Source organism: Synchiropus splendidus, chromosome 17 (assembly GCF_027744825.2).
Source record: "Synchiropus splendidus isolate RoL2022-P1 chromosome 17, RoL_Sspl_1.0, whole genome shotgun sequence".
Classification (NCBI taxonomy): domain Eukaryota; kingdom Metazoa; phylum Chordata; class Actinopteri; order Syngnathiformes; family Callionymidae; genus Synchiropus; species Synchiropus splendidus.
The window spans coordinates 17,585,500-17,606,225 of NC_071350.1; the positions used below are offsets into that span (position 1 = coordinate 17,585,500).

At 43.2% G+C, this 20,726-nt stretch overlaps 3 protein-coding genes across 5 annotated transcripts; 2 read left to right on the forward strand and 1 right to left on the reverse strand.

The window, feature by feature from the left end:
- Positions 1–793: 793 nt before the first annotated feature.
- grk1b (G protein-coupled receptor kinase 1 b) lies at positions 794–7,671 on the forward strand. The gene is made up of 8 exons (XM_053847981.1): positions 794–940; positions 2,757–3,469; positions 3,813–3,940; positions 4,584–4,741; positions 6,027–6,110; positions 6,172–6,296; positions 6,358–6,559; positions 6,626–7,671. The coding sequence occupies exons 2-8, from the start codon at positions 2,771–2,773 to the stop codon at positions 6,907–6,909; spliced, it is 1,680 nt and encodes a 559-aa protein (XP_053703956.1). The 5' UTR covers positions 794–940; positions 2,757–2,770; the 3' UTR covers positions 6,910–7,671.
- A 2,588-nt stretch (positions 7,672–10,259) lies between these two features.
- On the forward strand, positions 10,260–16,716 carry LOC128748923 (claudin-15-like). Its single transcript, XM_053848012.1, has 5 exons — positions 10,260–10,509; positions 13,846–14,010; positions 15,115–15,196; positions 16,219–16,329; positions 16,387–16,716. The coding sequence occupies exons 1-5, from the start codon at positions 10,293–10,295 to the stop codon at positions 16,484–16,486; spliced, it is 675 nt and encodes a 224-aa protein (XP_053703987.1). The 5' UTR covers positions 10,260–10,292; the 3' UTR covers positions 16,487–16,716.
- A 65-nt stretch (positions 16,717–16,781) lies between these two features.
- Positions 16,782–20,412, reverse strand: sat2b (spermidine/spermine N1-acetyltransferase family member 2b). 3 transcript variants are annotated; one of them, XM_053848014.1, is made up of 7 exons: positions 20,270–20,412; positions 20,145–20,196; positions 19,447–19,498; positions 17,718–17,801; positions 17,508–17,609; positions 17,390–17,430; positions 16,783–17,326 (listed from the first exon to the last, which is right to left on the reverse strand). In XM_053848014.1, the coding sequence occupies exons 2-7, from the start codon at positions 20,148–20,150 to the stop codon at positions 17,144–17,146; spliced, it is 468 nt and encodes a 155-aa protein (XP_053703989.1). In that variant the 5' UTR covers positions 20,151–20,196; positions 20,270–20,412; the 3' UTR covers positions 16,783–17,143. The 3 variants fall into 3 exon arrangements, with proteins under 3 accessions (XP_053703991.1, XP_053703989.1, XP_053703988.1); XM_053848016.1 differs by lacking the exon at positions 19,447–19,498 and having other exon boundaries at positions 16,782–17,326; XM_053848013.1 differs by lacking the exons at positions 20,145–20,196; positions 20,270–20,412 and adding an exon at positions 19,582–19,783.
- Between the last annotated feature and the right edge of the window lie 314 nt (positions 20,413–20,726).

Below are 20,726 nucleotides of genomic sequence, written 5' to 3' on the forward strand. Positions count from 1 at the left end.
TGGGTTCCAGCTTTGTGTCGTCTCATCACGGTGGGCTTGTTTTTGTCAGCAGGATTGGATTTAAGTCCGAGTCACCTCTCGCACCTTTCAATAGGATTTGTGAGAAGAGTCTTTACTGAGGGGTTCAGAGCAGGAAGAAGGATCACTCTCAGAATTGGCTCTTCATATTCCCTCAGTGGCACCAGCCACAAATCCATAGCCCAGTTTGACGTCAGCCACACAGCAGATCCCAAACAACCGCCATGGTGTTTCTCCAAGCGTCTCCAGACATCATCCCTCAAGAAATTGTTCTCTGGGAAACAAATCCATGACTGTCTCCAAATTATTCTGAATAATAAAGCGATTGGAGATGTCAATGAGTCGAGTGGAACAAGAGGACGCGGTTACAATGTCGAGCTTTAAACGGCATCTGATTTTGTTGCTATTTATGACATCATTCAGCGGCATGTGCTCCATCACCACTACAGCAACTCTGCTCTATAGCAGAAAGCTGGACTGGCAGATCAGTCACCACCAGGAGGAGAGGACGGAGCCAAGAGAAAACAAGTTTCATCACTGCTCTCTGAGCACGGATCCATGGAGCAACAATGGCAGTGCTTTTGGATCCAAACGTGACTGTGTGTTTGCCTTTTCTATGTCGCACAGCGACGGCTGCTGTGACTCCTTGTCAGTAATCACTCCTGCAGCTCTAAGAGCTTTGGCCAACTTTCTGCTGCCTCTAATAACATCCAGGTGTAATCCTCGTCAGCTAATGAAGTGGGATTTCAGCGGCACAGCAAACCTGCCGCTGATACCTCGGCCTCTTTCATGCCGCTGTCAGCGCCAGACACAGCAGCTACGTCTCCGCACCCAACTCTGACTCCGTGGATGGACGACCAGAGAGACGACCAGAACAGCTGGATTTGCCGTCGATTTTCACTCTGATTTTGGAGAAAGTTCGGTGAGCTTTTTTTATATTATAACACAATTTACTGCAGAGTGACTAACAACAATAACGGGGAAAAAAAAAAAAAAAATCGAAAAACAGTAAAATATTAAACTTGAAATGCTATTTTATTGATGCAAAATAATTTTACAAAATGTTGCAGAATGTTTTATAACTATTTTCATGAGTCCATTACATTTTTTGGTTATTTTCTTGCAAATGTATCTGCAAAGTTTGAGTCTATATGTACATCGACTGTTGAGAATAAATGAAAAATGTTCGGCCGCATGTCGGCATCATCTTCGTGCAAGCTAACCTTCCTTGTATGACTTTCACCTGACCCCCCTGCAGGAAGGTTTGTGTGCAGCAGCGACTGATGCTCCCATTTGGGTTGCTGGTTTGATTCTAGGGCCCACGGCTAAAACTGGACACCTAAATAAAGGTCTCACACTCAACTGTCAGGAGAGTTCCGCCGGCTTAAATTTGAAAAAGCCGCTATGCTAATTGAGGCTTATTAGCGAGCAGGTCAATCATCGGTAAATCATTCAGGGCTTCGACAGTCAGTGTTAATTGGATTGCTGCGGGTCAGGAAAGCTCCCAAATCCAACTGTATCACTTTCTGTGCTCGAGCAGCGGGTCAGGCCACAGCAGTTGGTGACGCAACACACTCCACCAACAACAGTGCTCATCCTGGCCGATCCACTTACGGCTTCCTGTCTCATTTGCTCGCTGGAGGATCGCGGAGTCAGTACTGGGTCACCTGAATAAATCCGATGAGGAACGGAGACGTGCTGCCAAAGAGAACTTCTGGCCACCGAACTGAAAGTGGGGGATATTTAGGAATACATGGCATCCCTGTGCAAGCAGGTTCCCATGTACCAACATCATCAATGTCAACAAAGTGGACCTTAGTGTCCAACAATACGAACACTATCAACTAAACCAGGCCGTCAATCTGTGGTCGTGTGCTCGCACCATAAACACCGGTCACTTATTGCCATTGATAACGAATTATTAATTAATGGCGTTGCTTTGAACACCACCTCTTCACACACAGAGTCCATTGTCTAATCACAGAACCAGATTAAGGTGGTTAAAAAATACTTTGTAGTCCAGGATGAAGGGCATTAACTGGGGAAGGTTCAAACCTCCCAAATCCCTTTCGCTTGCAACAGTGTTTGTCTCTGCAGACGCATGCAAACCTGGATCGGTGCTGCAGCAGGTTCCCAATATTTCCTGCAAACACCAGCAGGGTGCAGCAGATCACACTCTGAACTGAGCAGACAGAGGAGCAGTTTTATGGGTTCTGATCTATTCAAAATTTCACAAAAAGATCACAACCAAAGCCAATCCTAGAGGGGCCCCAAAACAAATATGGTCTCAGTTTTAAGGACCAAAAATTCTTGAGATTTCCTGCGCTGAACTTCCTCCCCACCATTGGTTTTTTTAATGGCTGCAGTGGATCGTGAGACTTGAGACAAATTTTCAAAGCCTCAGAGACGAACATACTGAAGTTGTCAATGGGAGAATTTGCAGCAGATTCACTTCAAAATACCAGACTCAGACCCTCTAACTCTATACCCTAACAACGGCCATAACACTGTGAAAGTCCTGAGATTCAATAAGTTTCCAAAGCAACGGTACAAAGCAAAGCCATGCATACACAGGGTCATGCTTGGGTCATTGTTTAAGGAGACCAGCTGCAGCGAATGCTCAGATATGTACCAGGAGGTTCACCAATGAATACTGAGCGATAAGGTCACAGAAGTTTGAATACGATTTCACTAACTCCGCTGCAGCCATGATGACGTGCTCCTTCTCTGTGTGCCAGGTTGAAAACTAACCATGGACATAGGTGGCTTGGAGACAGTGGTGGCAAACTCTGCCTACGTGTCGGCGCGAGGGAGCGTCGATGGAGCGGCAGCGGCCTCCATGCGCGACAAGAAGATGCGGGCCAGGCTGAAACTCCCTCACATCCGAGACTGCGAGCACATGAAGACCACCGTGGACTCAAACTTTGACAGCATGTGCGTCAAACAACCCATTGGCAAAAGACTGTTCAAACAGTATCTGGAGAGTGATGCGACCCACAAGGATGCAGGAGAGCTTTGGAAAGACATTGAAGACTATAGCATCAGTCAAGAAAAGGATCGACTGCAAAAGGCCCAAAAGATTGTCAACAAGTATTATCAGTCGTCTTCAAAGAACTTTTGCAAATTCCTAGAGGAGAAAGCCGTCACTCGGGTGAAGGAGGACTTCAAAAACGTCCACGGGGACTTGTTTAAAGAGAGTGAGAAGCAGCTCCTCAAGCACCTGGAGAAGGCTGCCCTGGATGGATTCAAGAAGAGCATGTACTTCCTGCGCTACGTTCAGTTCAAATGGCTGGAGAGCCAACCGGTGGATGAGGAGTGGTTCATGGACTTCAGGGTCCTGGGTAAGGGAGGATTTGGGGAAGTGTTTGCCTGCCAGGCAAAGGCCACGGGTAAAATGTATGCCAACAAGAAGTTGGAGAAGAAGAGGCTGAAGAAACGCAAAGGATATGAGGTAAGATAAAAGACTGGGACACAAGTGACCTCACAGTACAAGTCTATACACAAATGTTCCATCACAAGTGCTGTCCTGAGATACACCACCCAAGAGTCCAACTCCAGAGCAATAAGACAAAGTTCACGAGAAAACGTGAGGAGAAAATATTCCCAAGTTCCCTACTATAAAGGTGACGCTGTGCTTCGCATTTTGTTGCACATTGGGAGTGTTGGCTTGTTACACAACCTCAATAAGTTTTATCATGCCATAATGACTGAACCTACAGTGGCTCCATGCCACGTTTTAGTTCAAAAGGGCCCATGAAACGACAGCTGTTGCTCATTCATTGCCTGTTTTTCAGGGTGCCATCGTGGAGAAGCGCATCCTGGCAAAGGTCCACAGCCGCTTCATTGTGACGTTGGCCTATGCATTCCAGACCAAAACGGACCTCTGCCTGGTCATGACCATCATGAACGGTGGCGACCTGAGGTGCTCCCTCTCGCGCACTCTCTCTCTGACCTTAATGCCTGAATTGACTCCACACCAACTCTGTCCTCATCTCTTGTAATCTGTCTAAAAACAGACAGCAGCAGCTACAAAACTGGCTGAGCATCACGCTGTGTCACACCTGAGAATAATACCGTCGCCCTCATCACCTGACCCGAACAGGCTGACCAAGTTGCTATTTTGAAACAACAGTTCAACTGATCTTACATAATTCTAAAACGTTGATGGGCATCAAGGCAGCAAGCTCAGGGTTACCATTTGAAATATTCCGATTTATGTGTTTCTAAATTCTGAATTCCAGACAACCCTTAAAGGTTTTCCTATCAAGGAACTGGATGGCAAAAACAACCCAGACCTCATTTTGAGGCCGGTTGTCACGGAAACTATTGTTTGTTATCTACAGACGTGCTACATTAGCAAGACAAATTGGTGAAAGAATCGTGTCACATGATAAGCAGAAGCAATAAACTTGAAACCTAACAAGCAGCATTTGTCTGAAAAGTCAGACTTGGTAAGGACAAGACCTTATCTGCACCAGAAAAATGCTCATTTAGACTGATAAGGAGTAGAAATACTTTCTCAGCCCCTGTCCACATGCGGGTGCTGACCCACCTTCCCATTTCAGGTACCACATGTACAACGTGGACGAAAAGAATCCAGGGTTCAACGAGAAGCGAGCCTGCTTCTACACAGCTCAGATCATCTGTGGGTTGGAGCACCTCCACCAGCACCGCATCATCTACAGGGACCTCAAACCGGAGAACGTTCTGCTGGATGATGCAGGTCATATTCCGAGTTGCCATCAAACAAAAAATGTAGAACCAGGTGCACATGACACAAGACAAGCAAACACGGCCGAATCAACATCTGTACAAAACACATCTATGGAGGTATCTAGGTTAACAATTGTCCAGGGTAAGGAGCGCAGGAGACTCTTTGAAGGAATGTGTTTTATCAGTGTTGCTAGAGCGTAGGGCAACGATAAGGACCATGCAACCGTCTGCACCCAACACACACAAGGTTACGTTTAACTCGGCCCGCGGTGGATAGACGCGGTGAGGAAGAACATGCCTGATGGGAAATTCAGAGAGATACATGTATCATTCCAACATCCGTATTACTTTCTCGAGCTACCATGGATCAAGTTCCCTTGCGTTCCTCTTAGACCTCTAAACTCTCAGTACTGACACACTCCTCCATGCCCCCCCCACAGCACCCGTGAAGGGGTATACAGGGGTCCGATGGCCTCTACAAGAGAGCGGATATACAGGGGCAGGGCTACCTCATAAACCAGGGGTAACCTAAACACAACAGATCATTAAAAAGTTGAAGTCTATGAAGACGAAACAAAATTTCTCACTATATCACTTTCAATTCCAGACTGGCCACTTGAGGTGATTGAGTTTGATACACTCTGCACAAGTGTTTGTGTAGTGCCAAATACTGAAGAGTCAAGTAAACCACTTATTGCCGTTGCCAATTTCTGAATAGAAAATTGGAAGCGTGACAAACGGAAAATGCCAAAGAAGTTTCGAAGATCTTTTTGGGACATGTGGGCGTTGTACTGCCACCTCAAAGCCAGCGATTCTGAAACTGAGCCTGAAGATTCTTGGATTTAGAGGTGTTCACCTTAATCCCGAGGGTTAAACAGTAAAGAAAAACTTAAGGCCTGGTAAAACTACAACTGAAAATGATGACATCATTGTACTCCAAAGGTTAGCCTTGCACGGCAACGGCAGGCTACAGAGTAGTGTTTGTTGGCAACAGCTGTCGAGCTTATCGGAAATATAAAAAACAAAATCTTCAACTACATTCATGAGCAGTACACAAGTATCAAACACTGGGGTGTATCTGGTGGAAAAAAAACACCAGAGAGCAGCACCGTCAAGTTTGGCGAAGTGTGACATAATGACAACTTGGATAAGGCAGGGGAAAAGATGGCAAAGGGGAAGATGCGCTGATAAAACATGAAAGTCGTTCGATCACAGCAACGCATTTAGTCAATCACTTGCAATGGAAAATAATAGTTCATTGCAGTTTAAATTAACTTCACTTAACTTTCTCACAGGGCACGTTCGCCTCTCTGATTTGGGTCTGGCTATTGAGCTCCCGCCGGGGACCGATAAAACCAACGGCTACGCAGGAACTCCAGGTATGGAAGACGGAAAAAGTTACCGTAGAAGATTTCGGTTTCATTCTTCACTGTGTTGCAGGGTTCATGGCTCCAGAGCTGCTGGAGAAAAAAGATTACGACTACACCGTGGATTACTTCACCCTCGGAGTCACTCTGTACGAGATGATCGCGGCTAAAGGGCCGTTCAGAGTCCGGGGAGAACAGGTCGAACGCAAGGCTACTGTTCATGGTACTTCTCTGTTGATAACTCAACAACGTCCTGCAGGTGGAGAACGATGAAGTGAAGCGCAGGATCTTGAACGATCCAGCGGTGTATCCACCCGTCTTCAGCAAGGTTTGCAAGGCCATTTGTGAAGGGCTGCTGGAGAAGGACCCACTGAAGCGTTTAGGCTTCAAGAATAACGACTGCACAGAGCTGAAGAATCATCCCTTCTTCAAGGAGATCAACTGGGGCCGCATGGAAGCTGGTGAGCACCTGTGTCAACGTGAACTCACTGCTGAGGTGTGAACTAAACTGCCTCTCTCCTTCAAAGGCCTTCTACCACCTCCGTTTGTCCCCGACCCTCGAGCGGTGTACGCCAAAGACATCGATGACGTGGGCGCCTTCAGCACCATTAAGGGTATCGTGTTGGACAACAAGGACACCGAGTTCTACAACGACTTCTCCACTGGCAACGTCCCCATTCCATGGCAAGAGGAGATAGTGGAGACCGGAGTGTTCGGGGAGTTAAACATCTGGGCGGAGAACGGCAAACTGCCCAATGACCTCGACCCAAACTACGTGGAAGCAAAAGGTGGAGGTTGTGTGCTGCTCTAAGTTTCCTTGCGGGGACTGAACAACCGCATCTGAAAAGGCTGTTTTGTACTGTAAATGCAGCGTAAGAACAAACTGAAAACCGGAATTTGGCTTGCGTCTTTCAATAGCACATTAGCAATAAAAAACTATACAGCTAACAGAGCTGTTCCACGTGCTAGCATGCAGAATGTGGCTACAAAGGATTCATTATTTAACTGAAAACAAACATCTCTGGTGCCCTCACAGAGCATCTTTTAGTTTGAGACCAAGCTGCTAATGTTAATGCTAGCTTGGTTAAAGTTTGAATTAATGTCCTGTTCATTCAACAGAAGTGAATTTTGGCAACACCAGATACCTCAAGTTACGTACCGGGGGAAAATGTAGTATCCAGGAGTAAAAATATTTGATGCACAGAGGATGAAAAGCGAACCATGGTCTGGCGACCGATTGGAAGATTTTTTGGGAGTCACCAAGCCTGTGAATGCTGTGTGTTGCATCGACATTTGACAATAACAATGAAGGGTGGAAAAGAGAAAGAAACTACAAACCATATTGCTTTCTTATGATGTTCTGACTTTGACATTAGTAGTGACTTATTTTCCAAGGATTTCAAACATAAAGTGTAAATATTATAACAGTATTTTATGGTGGAAAAACATAATTAATATTAGACACATATTAAATACATGGATTTATTGTGTAAAAATATGAATATGTGAACAATGAATGTTGTTATGTTGTTGTGGATGTAATAGGGTAAAGAGAGAAAAAGCATTAATAAAACCCAGCAAATGCATTGTTTGTTGTCTTTGATTCCTCAGTCTCAGAGAACTTCAGGGCGATTTTCATTACAGACGTCCTCAGTTAACGTTCAAAGCTCAGCATTAAATATCTGCCTGGGTTCAGTCACATATGGTCTGTCCAGAGCAGAGTCCATGCCTGGAACAGCTTTTGATTTATCATTGCTGGCAGAACTCTGTTTAATTCTAGATAACTCTACCAGAACTAACGTTAGCTCTAACACTAACCTCATGCTAGACATACGTCTTATGATGTAACACTGTTTTCCAGCGCTTCCTGTGGCCTAACCTTTAGATGACTATATCCCCTAAACTCAACATATCTGATTCCAACGGGCCACATGGAGACTCTTGGCGGGCTGGGTGAGGCCCACGGGCCACCAGTCCCTAATACCTGATCTCACCTTCTTATATTGCTGAAAAAAACAAACAAACAGCATTTGAAAACCAACCAGTTCGGTGATTTGTACAAAGTTGAAAAGCCAGGCCACGATCTGAGGCGACAACCTCGAGCGACTCGCGTTTATATTGAGTGAACTTTGGCCTCTAGAAGCGAGGTCAGTGCGGACAAACCAAATAAACATTTCACATGACAGTGTGAAGGGCGCAGGAATAAAATATTAACACACGATTGATTTAAAGTGTGAACGTCTTTTCACTCCGTGCGAGGCAGAACTTTGAACCGTCGGATTGCTTGTCAGCTGGAGACAATTCCCTCCTGATAAGATCAAGAATAAAGCCATTAATGGGCGACAATTTTATTAATACCCACTTTGATTGGCTATAAAATTACTAATATATATTTAACTAAAGGTTGAGGAGTAATAAACGCTGGGCTGAATCCAAGCGTTTCACAGCTCCGCGCGGAGTCGACACTGTTCCAAGGACGATATTCGGTGGAGAGAAGAAAACCGACTCACAAAAGGGTTTACAGGCATCTTTTGTGCCGTCAGACGGTTAATGCTTAACTGGAACACACTTTCTGCCTCCAATAAATCACTCTCTATTGTGAGCAGCTTTTATGTTCGCTCTGTCCTCAATTCACAGTTTCCTCATAAGTATTTGCCAACGGTGCTTAAAATGACCAGCTAAAATCACAAGCTACCAACAGCATTATTATACATGATCTCATTACAAGAGTGTGATTTTAGCCTTTAGCTAGTTGCAGACAACTATATAGAAGTATAAATAATCAAGTTTTAACATGAACACATTGGAATATCATCTTCAGTTCATCTCACATTTAACCATAGTTATATTCATCTAGTGTTCTCAAGCACTGGTCAGGGCCGAAATATAGGTCACTCCTGGGCCACTGAATATCGGCCGGAGAGCGGAACCTTGAAGGGCGTTTTGAGTTCAGGTATCAGAGCAGCAGACAAACAAAACGCCAGACATAATCACACACTAATACAGAAAAAAACCCAAGAAGAAGTACATGAATGAAAAAGAATTCTCGTAAGAGCATAGAGTTGACACAATACTAAAACAGGGATTAAAAAAAAATACTCAAAAAGGCATACAAACAATTGATTTCCACAAAAACAGAACCACAGATCAACGAAATAAATCACATTCCGCCTTAATAAATGCAATACAAACAACTCATGCTTAGGTTGTTGTATCGATACCATAGCAAATTATGCCGCGTTCCACCAGGGAAATTCTCCATTTGAAGCCCTATGGTGAATTGATGTAGAATTTGTCGGAAAGAGAGAATCCTCACCACTAAGAGTACGCAATCAAAGATGGCTTCCCCAGACGTAAACAGTAAGTAGAGGTTTTGAATCAATGAAATACGCCGAAAAGAAACATCCTGTGGGGTCTGTAGTATTAAACTGCTTCTGCTTCTATCTGGACAAGGCACGCATGAGAACGACTTTCATGGATCTTGTTTTCCGACTGACTGGAACACACTCAATTCGGCTTTCTTTACGTCATTTGCAGCTCCCACTTCCAAGTTAACTGGAATGTAGCAAAAGTATTGTATCTGGATACAGTATTTAAATATTGATATTTTTCGGAGGATCGGGATTTTTGACAACCTTGCAAGAACACACATCTGTTGATTGCTGTGTTAATGGCTACATCAAAAACCAAAAACGCCAGAAAATCGTTGCCGTCTCGCAGAACACTCGACATTAAATCTGCTAAAGTTGTATATCGCAATGCTTAAAATGATTTCAAAAGTCATGATGATGATTTTACTCAAGCGGTGGATTAAAGTTTGAGACCATCTTTTAAAAACAAGACAAAAACCCCACTTCTATACACAATAATAGAGCGCACAAAACAACAGCGTCACAATATCACACATTTATGGATGTGAAACTCTGATTCTATATCTGATAACACTCTGTTTTTACCACCAGCAGCTCCAAATCAAGAGGGAAAAAAGTGACTTGAATGTCACCAATTTTGGGGCGGGAATAGTCGACTTGCAGCTGGAGGCAACACATGAACGATCTAATGAGCGGGCTGAGAAAAGCCCTCCCGAGTGTGTCCTCACACTCTGAAAATGTATGTCAGACACACAAGGTGCCAACAGAGCTGCTCGCTACATCTGTCGCTGTAGACCTGACAAGACAGGACTTCCCTGCCGCCATGAAAGACATAGTCGAGGTGGTGGCCCTTTTTTTGGGCTTTGTGAGCTGGGTTTTGATCTTTGTGTCGCTAGAGGACCAATACTGGAAAGAATCCACCACAGAGGGAAGTGTAATCACAACCTCCACTATCTATGAGAACCTCTGGATGTCTTGTGCAAGCGACTCCACCGGGATTTACAACTGCAGAGACTTTCCTTCTCTTTTCGCGCTCCCAGGTAAGAGTTACTTTATTTCTATTTAACTCAAACCTGATTCCTTAAAAAGTTAAAAATATAGATCAATTCAACTACTGCTGGAGATTCAGCATATGACAGCTGCCTGTGCGTCTTTAAACAAAACGGCGATAAATGAAAAGAAAATACAATTAACAATCACATTTGACACCAAATTAGATATAAATATGTGAAAAATGTTTCTTTAAATTGCAAGGTTTGTTTCACCTGGCAGTCTGAGTTTGTAGTCAGATCTTAAATGAATAAAGTGTTCATTAAAATAAGTCAAAATATTGAATATGATTTCACATATTTAGATTTCACTAGTAACTGAATATATTGGCCACAAAAGTGTGAAAATTAATCCAAAAAGAAAAACACTAAATTGAAACTCTTATTTTAATTGATATAAGAAAGAAAAATGTTTTAACAAGTGATTTTTTAAAAATTCTATTAATAAAAATTAAACTCATTTTCTTTTAGTGATAAGAGAGTTTCTCTATTGAACAATATAAAACAACAATAATTAAACAGTATTGAAGATTCGGAAAAGGCATCTAAATTCACCTAAAAATAAAACTTTTGAAAAACATGGGAAAAAAACAGTTTATGATGCAAAGCAATTTAAAACATAATCTAAAGTAACATTTTAATTAAAGTTAAAAAGCTCTTGGACTTAAAGGAATGATATAAATGCCCTTCGATCATTTACAGATGAGTCATTCTATAAACAAGCGGCGTAACAACGAAAGAAGGAGCTTTAAATTTGACTGAGACAATTACGAGTGGACTCCAGCCTTTCAAAAGAATATGATGATTATAATGTATATTTACATGTCACTCGATAGGCCAATAAAAAAAATCATAGACACGTTTATTATCGTATATGTTATTATGAGTCCTGAAACAGCATAACAATGGGAAACTATATATATATATATATATATATATATATATATATATATATATATATATATATATATATATATATATATATATATATTCAGCTATTAACATTTAAGGATCGTAGCAATATGGGATGAAAACAATAAAAAAAGAAATACAAATAACAATTAAATAACAATTAAATAAATACAACAAATATATGAATTAAAGTAATTGGAAAATGATCTTGATCACACATTGACTCCATAGTTTAAAATCAATATTTTCACGCCTTTTGACGCCTTTATTGAATTCAAAATCCACGAACTCCACTCACCTAAAAAGGACTGAAGTGAGGCACGGCGGGACATAAAGAGCTTATGAAACTCAAAGGGTGTCATCTAGAGGTCGCCGCCGGACGACACACCCGTCCTGACCTCTTCATCGCCGAGCCTCGAAGCGATTCATGACTCATCAATAAGCGCGGCCATATTGGCCGTGTTCAAAGCAAACGTCAAAAAGTGACACATGGGCGAGAGTCTGTAGATGTTTGCTAGCAGGTGTGAGCGCAGAACAAACACTTGACAACAGCAAACAAAGTTGAGGCTAATGGGGGAATCTCAAGTGGGATAATCGGAATTAATCATTAAGCTCGGGTTTCGGCAGGTCAGCGGGAGGTTTCTGCTAATATGTTGGCCATTGATAACACGGACACAAACAAAACCGCACGGAAAAGAATCCAGGCAGAGTTTGCGCAAACTTTTCAGGCGAGGACGGATAGAAACGAAAAATCGCAAATATGAATCCGGTGGTGGAAGCGTTCGCCTTCTTTCTGGGCTTTCTGTCATGGCTGATGGTAGGGATCGCACTTCCCAACCGAAATTGGAAAGTCTCCACAGTGGACGGGAACGTTATCACCACGTCGACCATCTACGAAAACCTGTGGATGTCATGCGCTACCGATGCGACGGGGGTTCACAACTGTCGAGATTTTCCATCACTGCTCGCGCTGAATGGTAGGTGACTGAGAAAAGGCTAAAGATTTAGTTTGCCGCAAAAAAAAAACAAAAAAAAAAAAACAAAGTCATCTCGGTCGGCTTAGCTAGCTAGCTAGCCCTTTGCCACCAGCGGCAGAACTGACAAGGATAAGCATCATAAAACATGACGACACGAAAGAGAAAATACACTAAACAAGATGGAAAACCATATTCATTGGTTCCTAGTCGATAAATGTACTCAACTTATATCATTTTTATGCTCCGTTTATATGGGTTTATGAAGTGTATTGTTTATATGTTCCTCTGCGTCTCTTCTTATGTGTGTACTTCTGCATTTAAGTGCAATGTTTCTCTGGAGGTCTTTTTTTGTCGTTTGTGTAATTCACTTTAGACACACCTGTGTCTCAGCTTCCTTCTGTGAGATGGTGTGTGCTTCAGTGTGGGCCTGTTTGTGCTTGAGTTTACCTGCATACAAGTCTACGTTTTCCTTTGAAAAAGCGTGTGACCACATTTACTTGTTACTCACACATGTTAGTTTTTGTTGTTGTGTGTGATATTGTTCAGCTCTTGTGTGCCATTTTGGGGATAATCTGCCTATTCTTATACATGTTATGGCTCCATGACTGTGAACGTGTACATGTATAACTATACGTGTGGGGACAAATTCTTGGAAACACACCTACTTGTGGGGACTGTATGCATTTGTGGATAGACTTTGCTGGTTAACCCTACTATTTGAGGATTAAAATTTCAAAATGACTTGGTCAGTTTGGCTTAGCGTCCTGGTTCAGGTGAGCCATGTGTTTTGGATTGTTAGGTTTAGGGGGAAGAGGCTGGGGAAAGGGTTATGGCAAAGAGAGGTCCCCACAAAGACACGTGTGTGAATTTTCCATTGTTTCCAAGTAGTTGTTTTGCCCATGCTAGGTTTCTGTGTGCCTAAGAATCGGCATGTTTGTTTAACTGAGTGTGTGTTCTTAGTTTAGCTTTGCTTGTGGGGACCAATTCTTGGAAACACACCCACTTGTGGCGACATTTTTGCAAAAAGGTTAAGCCTCATTTAAAAGACTAAAACCTCTTTATAAACAGGTCACTATCATTGGGTTTAAGTCTGGTTTAGAGTCCTGGTTAAGGTTTGTTTGTTGATGGCTAAGTACAGGATGCGAGGCTGGGGAAAGGGTTAAAGTCAACAAAGATGGCGGTACAAGTTTGTTTGTATTTCTACTTGTGGTTTAGGTCTCAGGTGTGTAGTACTGCAATATTTTGTGTGTGATTTTGCCTTTTTTCTGGCTGCCTTTCTGTCCCTGTCCTCCGGTGCCTGTTTGTTTACATGTGAGGTGACGCTGTGTTTTCATCTGTCCAGTGTCTGGGCCTGTGCTGTGGACTGGGAGTCGCTGCTTGTATAATTCACATGACAACACTGAAACGGCGACTGTTGCCTGTCTCATCTTGTTTTCAGGGTACATTCAAGCGTCCCGAGCGCTGATGATCGCTGCCATTGTGTTCGGGACCTTGGGTCTGGCGGCCACTCTGGTCGGAATGCAGTGCTCCAAAATAGGAGGAGAAAACTACGTGTTGAAAGGAAGGATCGCCGCCGTAGGAGGAGTCCTGTTTATACTCGAAGGTACAAGAACGTCAGTGTAAAAACAGAATTTACTACGTTAAAAGACTAGATTAATTTAGACGGCCATTATTAAGAGGCTAACATGGAATTTTAGGTGGAATAAAACACCTTTCCTGGTGTATTTGCAGAGCAGTATTGGAGATAGATGATTCAGAATACTATTTCGGACGAATAATAACAGTAAATGAATTATTTTTTTCCATCACTATTTGATTCCTATTGCGTGGAAAAGCGCCTCAGGGCTGGAGTTTCAGCCACAAAGGTAAAAATGGTCCCACAGTTTCACACCGCCTGAGCAAAGGCATCGATCTTTGTGGGAAATGTAATGAGTCTAATCTCTGATAAGATAACGGGCTCTTGCTTGTCTGTGTAAACAAGCTATCGGCCGACGGGTCATCAGTTCAGAGTGTTTGAAGAGAACCGAACACATCGCCGACACGGGAGACAAGGGAAAACTCAGGGCTGAGGCTGGAGACAGAGACAGGATGGTTCGGGCACAGAGAGAGAGAGGTGAGACAGAGTGAAGAGAGGAGCAAGACGCGGAGGGAGGACATGATGGTGAGACCATCTGATGGAAAATGCACCAAAAAAACAAAGACCAATCTCACTGGCACGGCAACAATAAACAGGATTTAAAATACGACTTTGCACAATAAAAATGTCGGTCATATTTTAAAGAGGTGATAAATTCCAAACACGCCTGGTCTGATGCCATTTAAAATCAATAAAGTAAATCAAACACTGCTGCAAAAAAACAAACTAACCACTGTTTCATCTGGATTATAGAGTAAAACCTCTGAAAAGCTTCACCTGTTGCAGTACATTATGGGACTTGTTGAATTGCTGGGTGTGTTCTCTTGCCTTACGTAATACACAAGGCCTGGACACGTGCGGACATTTGAGAAATGTTTTATTGAATTTGGAGCAATTCATTTTTTAAAATCCATATTTAATGTGTTTCTGAACGCCCCAAGACCCATAAACGCTCATTTGAACTTGTGATCCGTGTCTGACAGCAGGTGTCGAGGAAATGTTTAATTTTTCTTATCTTCTTTATGTTTGTAAGGGATGCGCAGCTTGTCATTTTGCTTATCGCTTTCGCAGGGATGTGCACCATGATTGCGGTGTCCTGGTACGCCGCCAACATCACTCAGCAGTTCTTCGACCAGTACTACCCCGGGACCAAGTGAGTCTCTGTCACTGATTGATCTGTTGTTGCAGAGTCGGCGAGATCATCTTCATCTCTTAATGCAGTGATTCTTCACCATAGGACCCATGGTTGGGCCGCGAGCGCCTCCTACAGGGCCGCTAGAAGTTTTTCTCTTTTACACCTTTGGGCCGTGAGGTGCTCAGTTTTAGGACAATAGCCACGTATGGTGGCAGTAGTGTGACACTGAACTGATTTGACAGCTGCAAATCTGTGATAGTTACCAACTATGGAGAAGTTCTTGGAAAGAAAAAATGATAAAGCGATGGCGCCCCCAACAGTAAACACTGTTCATGAAAACACCTGTTGAAGCAGTTTTGAAAATTAGAATATTTGATGGCGATACTTTCATTTACACTTTACATATATCTTCTTTGGAATTTAAATAAAACATATACTTTTTATTTAATGATATTTAGACATGGTTTTATTATATTTATTTCATTCAGAATGTTATTCAGTTTTTCCTTTTTTTTTTTCTCAGTAAATTTGATATGACTTGCACCAGCTTCTGCGGCTGGGTGGAATTTTCGATAACAAATATCTTTGCAATGATCACGTTTATGTCATTGCACAAGGTTTTGGTTTGTTTACACGCAAGTAGATAAAATATAGTTATTGATCACAAATGAAATTAAGAGTAATGAATCATTTCTGTGACTTGAATGGGCCCTGGGTCCATTTGTTCTGGGAAAGGTGGGCCCCGAGATCAAAGAGGTGAAGAACCCCAGTCTTCATTGACTTGTTAGTTTTGAAGGGAGCAGCAGATTTCTTTTATGTGCAAGTATAAAAGCTTGGAAACACAACTGACTCCATCCCTTTCCGGTAAAGTCTTTCTCACTTGAGAAGCTGAGGGAGGAGTGTTGTTTTGATAAGGTGACACCCACCACTTGCTTGCAACACATGAAACGCTTCACTTCCTGCTCATCGCTGATGCTGCGATAAAACAGACTGCGCATTTCCCTTCACCTGGTGATGTCAGTAAACGTGTCCTATCGCAGGTATGAGATCGGCGAGGGCCTGTACATCGGCTGGTCGTCGTCGGTGCTTGCTCTGTGCGGAGGCTCGTGTCTGTTGTGCGCTTGTAAATCGAACACAACAGACCAGAAGAGGTGAGCGACCGTTCCGACTCCGGCGATGCCTCCACTAACAGCACCCTTGCTTCTTAGGGCGTATCCATACCAGCAGTCGTCCCGCGGACAACTGCGCTCTATCGTGGCCACATCACAGTCGGCCCCGAGCCACTATGGACGAAACGCATACGTGTGATGGAGCGGCCAAAGAGGAGGTTCACTTCAAGTTGCTGATCAAACAGCGCCTCAAATCTTGTATATTAACCTGCTAATGATTATGTTTGTGTGATGCCAACCAACATATAGTAGTTATATTTTGGGTGATTTTTTTTAAACACAAAAAAAAACGAAAAAAAATGCATTTATACTATTTTATACAAATGATACACACTTATGTTTTTTTTATACACAAGTAAAGAATATTGTGACAAACTGCCAGTGTTTATTTTCCTCTGTGTTTCCTCTTGTTACATAAGAACTAAAATTCACAAAAGACAGCTTAGATAAAAGGCCAGTTTTCAAATAGCTTGTTTAATTTTTCCACATCTTATTACAAGTACAAAATCAAATCTACTGATTTGGTTTTTACAGAATGACAAAGTGAATTTTCCTTCTGATTTATGTCAATTAGCAACACAGCAAAGTCGCTTTATCTTATTTTTAACAGTAGCAGCCATTAGTTACGAACCATTTGATTATTTTTATGCTTTTTTATGGGATAATTAGCAACCGTAAACGTTAATGACCTATCATGATGCAACTCTACCATCTAGTGGACATTAGGGGAACTGCATGATCACCTTCAGGGATGTTTCAATGTGTGATGAAAAACGCTGAGTGTTACCTTGACACGTTACGGATTTGTTGCGGCACCGGAGGCTAAATTATCCAGGGACTGTCCGTGAAACCGTATAAAGTGCCATCCTTCACTTTCGGTGAGGTCCAGTGCTCCTTTTGCAGCGTAAAAGTCCCGAGCAGGTGTGTTCCAGTCCAACACCGACAGCTGCAGCCGGGTGCACTGCTTGTCTTTCCCAACCTGTCGAGCGTTAACACCAACTGGTCAGACCGAACATGTGACCCCGCTCATAGCACAGCTCACCTTGGCAACGCTGCTCAGTAAACTCTTTCCAATTCCATTCCCTGACGGAAAAATGGATGAAACTTTAGGTGAAAAAAGGCTGAGACAAAATGGAACGAGGAAATCAGCGATATGTTACCTCTAAATTCTGGCATCACATACAGATCCTCCAGGTACAAAGTCCGTCCCATCCATGTACTGTACGTGTAAAAGTACAGAGCGTAGCCAACAACAGTGAACCCTGCATGACGTTGAGTTCATTTCAAGTAAAAGAGAAACAAAAGAAATATATTTATCATTCTGGAACGAGGACAACCTTCAGGAGGGAGTGTTTCGTGCGGACAAATACCTTCTTTTGATTTATTCTCCTCAGCAACCTCGGCCACCAAGCATTCATAGAAAGGATTTTGGCAGAAACCGTCTCGCTCCAGCTCTGGGGTAAAACAAAAAACACCAACATTAACAGTGACATTGACACCGATGTTAAAATCCGAGCATGGAAATGTTGCAGGAAGTGTGAAGACGTGTTGCTGAACAGGTGACTCGTCTGACTGTAGCGCTGTAACGATTCTTCCAGCTCTGCTTGAAGACAAGCTTCCTAGTTCAACGTGCCTGACTCCCTCTGTAGAGGGATTACAGACTTCCTTACCAGCCGGAGTCAGTGTGTTCGGCTGGGGACTGTCTCCGACACACAGCCCTGAGGAGACCCTCAACATCGGGTCTCCTCAGGGCTGTGTTCTCTCTCCATGGCTCTTCTCTCTGTACACCAAACGGCTGCACCTCCAGCCAACAGTCCGTGAAGCTGATCAAGTTTGCGGATGACACCACCATCATCGGGCTCATCTCAGATGGAGATGAGTCGGCTTACAGGAGGGAGGTGGAGCAGCTCGTGTCCTGGTGCAGCCACAACAACCTGGAGCTCAACGCCCAGAAGACAGTGGAGATGGTCATAGACTTCAGGAGAGTCATAGCTCCTCCGTCCCCTCTCATGTTGGCTGGTTCACCCATTCCTATTGTAGACTCCTTCTGCTTCCTAGGAACCACCATCACTGAGGACCTTAAATGAGAGTCAACCATCAGGTCCCTCATCAGGAAGGCCCAGCAGAGAATAGTCTTCCTGCGGCAGCTGAAGAAAATACGACTTCCAATGAAGATGCTGGTGGAGTTCTACACAGCCATCATCCAGTCCATCCGCACCTCCTCTATCACTGTGTGATACAACAGCGCCACCTCCAGGGACAAGAGCAGACTGCAGTGCATCATGCGGTCTGCTGAGAAGGTGATGGGTTGCAGCCTGCCACCTCTTCAGGACCCGTATGTCTCCAGGACCCAGAGACGTGCAGGTGGGATCTGAGCCGACACTTCTCATCCTGGACATGGACTGTTTATTCCTCTTCCCTCTGGCAGGAGGCTGTGGTCCATCCAGACCAGAACATCCTGTCCCAGGAACAGCTTCTTCCCCTCGGCCGTCAGACTGTTAAATTTGTGATCAGCCTTTGTTGTTTGTGGGTTATTTTATTTTATTAGCAGCACTTTATTTCGAAGCACTTTCCTAGTTGGTGGAACCCCCACTGACCATGGCAATAAATTCTATTGATTCTGAAATAGTTAACTGCTCAAAACTGATTCATCACCATATTTCTCCCACCTAAAAATTAGATTTACCACCAAGCCTTTGTTGCACGCTATATGTGCGCTCCAATATGCTACATAAGAATTACTGCGACCACATTTGGCCCCTGAGCCTCGAGTTTGACACGTGTGTCTTAATAAACAACAACTTACACAACATGTCAAATTCTCGAATATATAGTGAATCATGATTCCCTGAATGACAAGAACATGTCAATATAGGCCGTTTATGCCATTCACTGTTGACCTGTTCTCACGAAATATTTTGAATTAAAGTGCTTATAATAGGAATTGTTCAATATAAGTGATGGACAACTGGGTAAAAATAAACAAGCGAGCGGATGTGCAAGCGGGTTAATAATGCACCTGGTCAACCATCAACTCAGCAGAACCGACGCAGTCAGGAGCACAGACATAAAGAGAAGCTTGTTAAGACTATGGGTTACCTTCATGCGATATCTTCACTTGCTCAGCCATTTTCTCAAACACCGCCAGCTCCTGTGTAAACAAACGGTTATTGGTCAAAGGCGCGTGAGCGGCGGAAGTTCGTCGCAGGTGCTAGCTTCGCAAGGCGGCTTCACCTTTATCATTCTCGCTATCTCTTTGCAGTCCGTTTTTGTCGCAGCTCGGATTTCACACTTCATTTTTGACAAAACGAGCACCGCGTGTTTCCAAACTCAATTCAAGTCGAGGCGCAAAAACCTTCCGGCGAAACTCCAGGAAGTTGTTTTGGATACACGTGGGGTTTTCAAAGTAAAACAGCATGTACAGTGGAGGTGACTTGACGGTTGAGCACAACGATGTTCACCTCATTGTGATCCAAATTAAAAGAGTATTAACCGTTGCTAATAATCAGGGCCTCCACGAATGATGACTGACAATACAAGCGATATATATACATTTCGATAAAAGGATGGTGCGTCTCTGTTGGTAAAATGCCTTTACTATTTAGCACCATATATCAAAAGTAGATACAATGGATTGAAATAAACATTAAATCTTAAAACTCAACTGATGCATTTGCAGCCCATGCGCAAGCGTGTTAATGACGCGCCGTTAACTCGGCAGACTACTGAAAGTGACTATAGCTATAGCTGAAGTGCAGCCGCCTACATGAGGAAGTATTTATTGTAACATGGGTTACCTTCATGTGATATTTTCACCTCCTCGGGTTCGTTCACATACACCGCCAATTCCTGCATAAACATACACGTATTGGTCAAACGCAGGTGGCGGAAGTGCGCAGCACAGTTAGTGACGTTGACTCACCTTTATCAGTCTCCATATTTCTTTGCAGTCCTCTCTCTTCGCAGTTCGGATTTTAAACTTCATTCTAGCTTAGTGAACGCTGAGCGTCACCAATCCGCTGCAGTTGGACAAACACAAAAACCTCCCGGATAAACTCCAGGAAGTAGTTCCGGATGTAGCCGGGATCTTCAAAGTAAAACCACGGATATGGAGGAGATGGTGATTTATTTTTTTTTTTTTTAATTTTCATTTTCGTGATCAGAATCAGACTCAAATTTATTGCCATGGTCAGTGGGGATCCCACCACATAGGAATGTGCTTCGGAATAAAGTGCTGTCAATAAAATAAATAACTAAATAAATAAACACATAAAATAACCCAAAAGTAAAGAAAAGGCAGCCGTTGTAGAAAAAAAAGAACTACTTGACTACTACTTTAAGGGGTGAAATGTGACCGCAACATTTTCTGAGCAGATTTA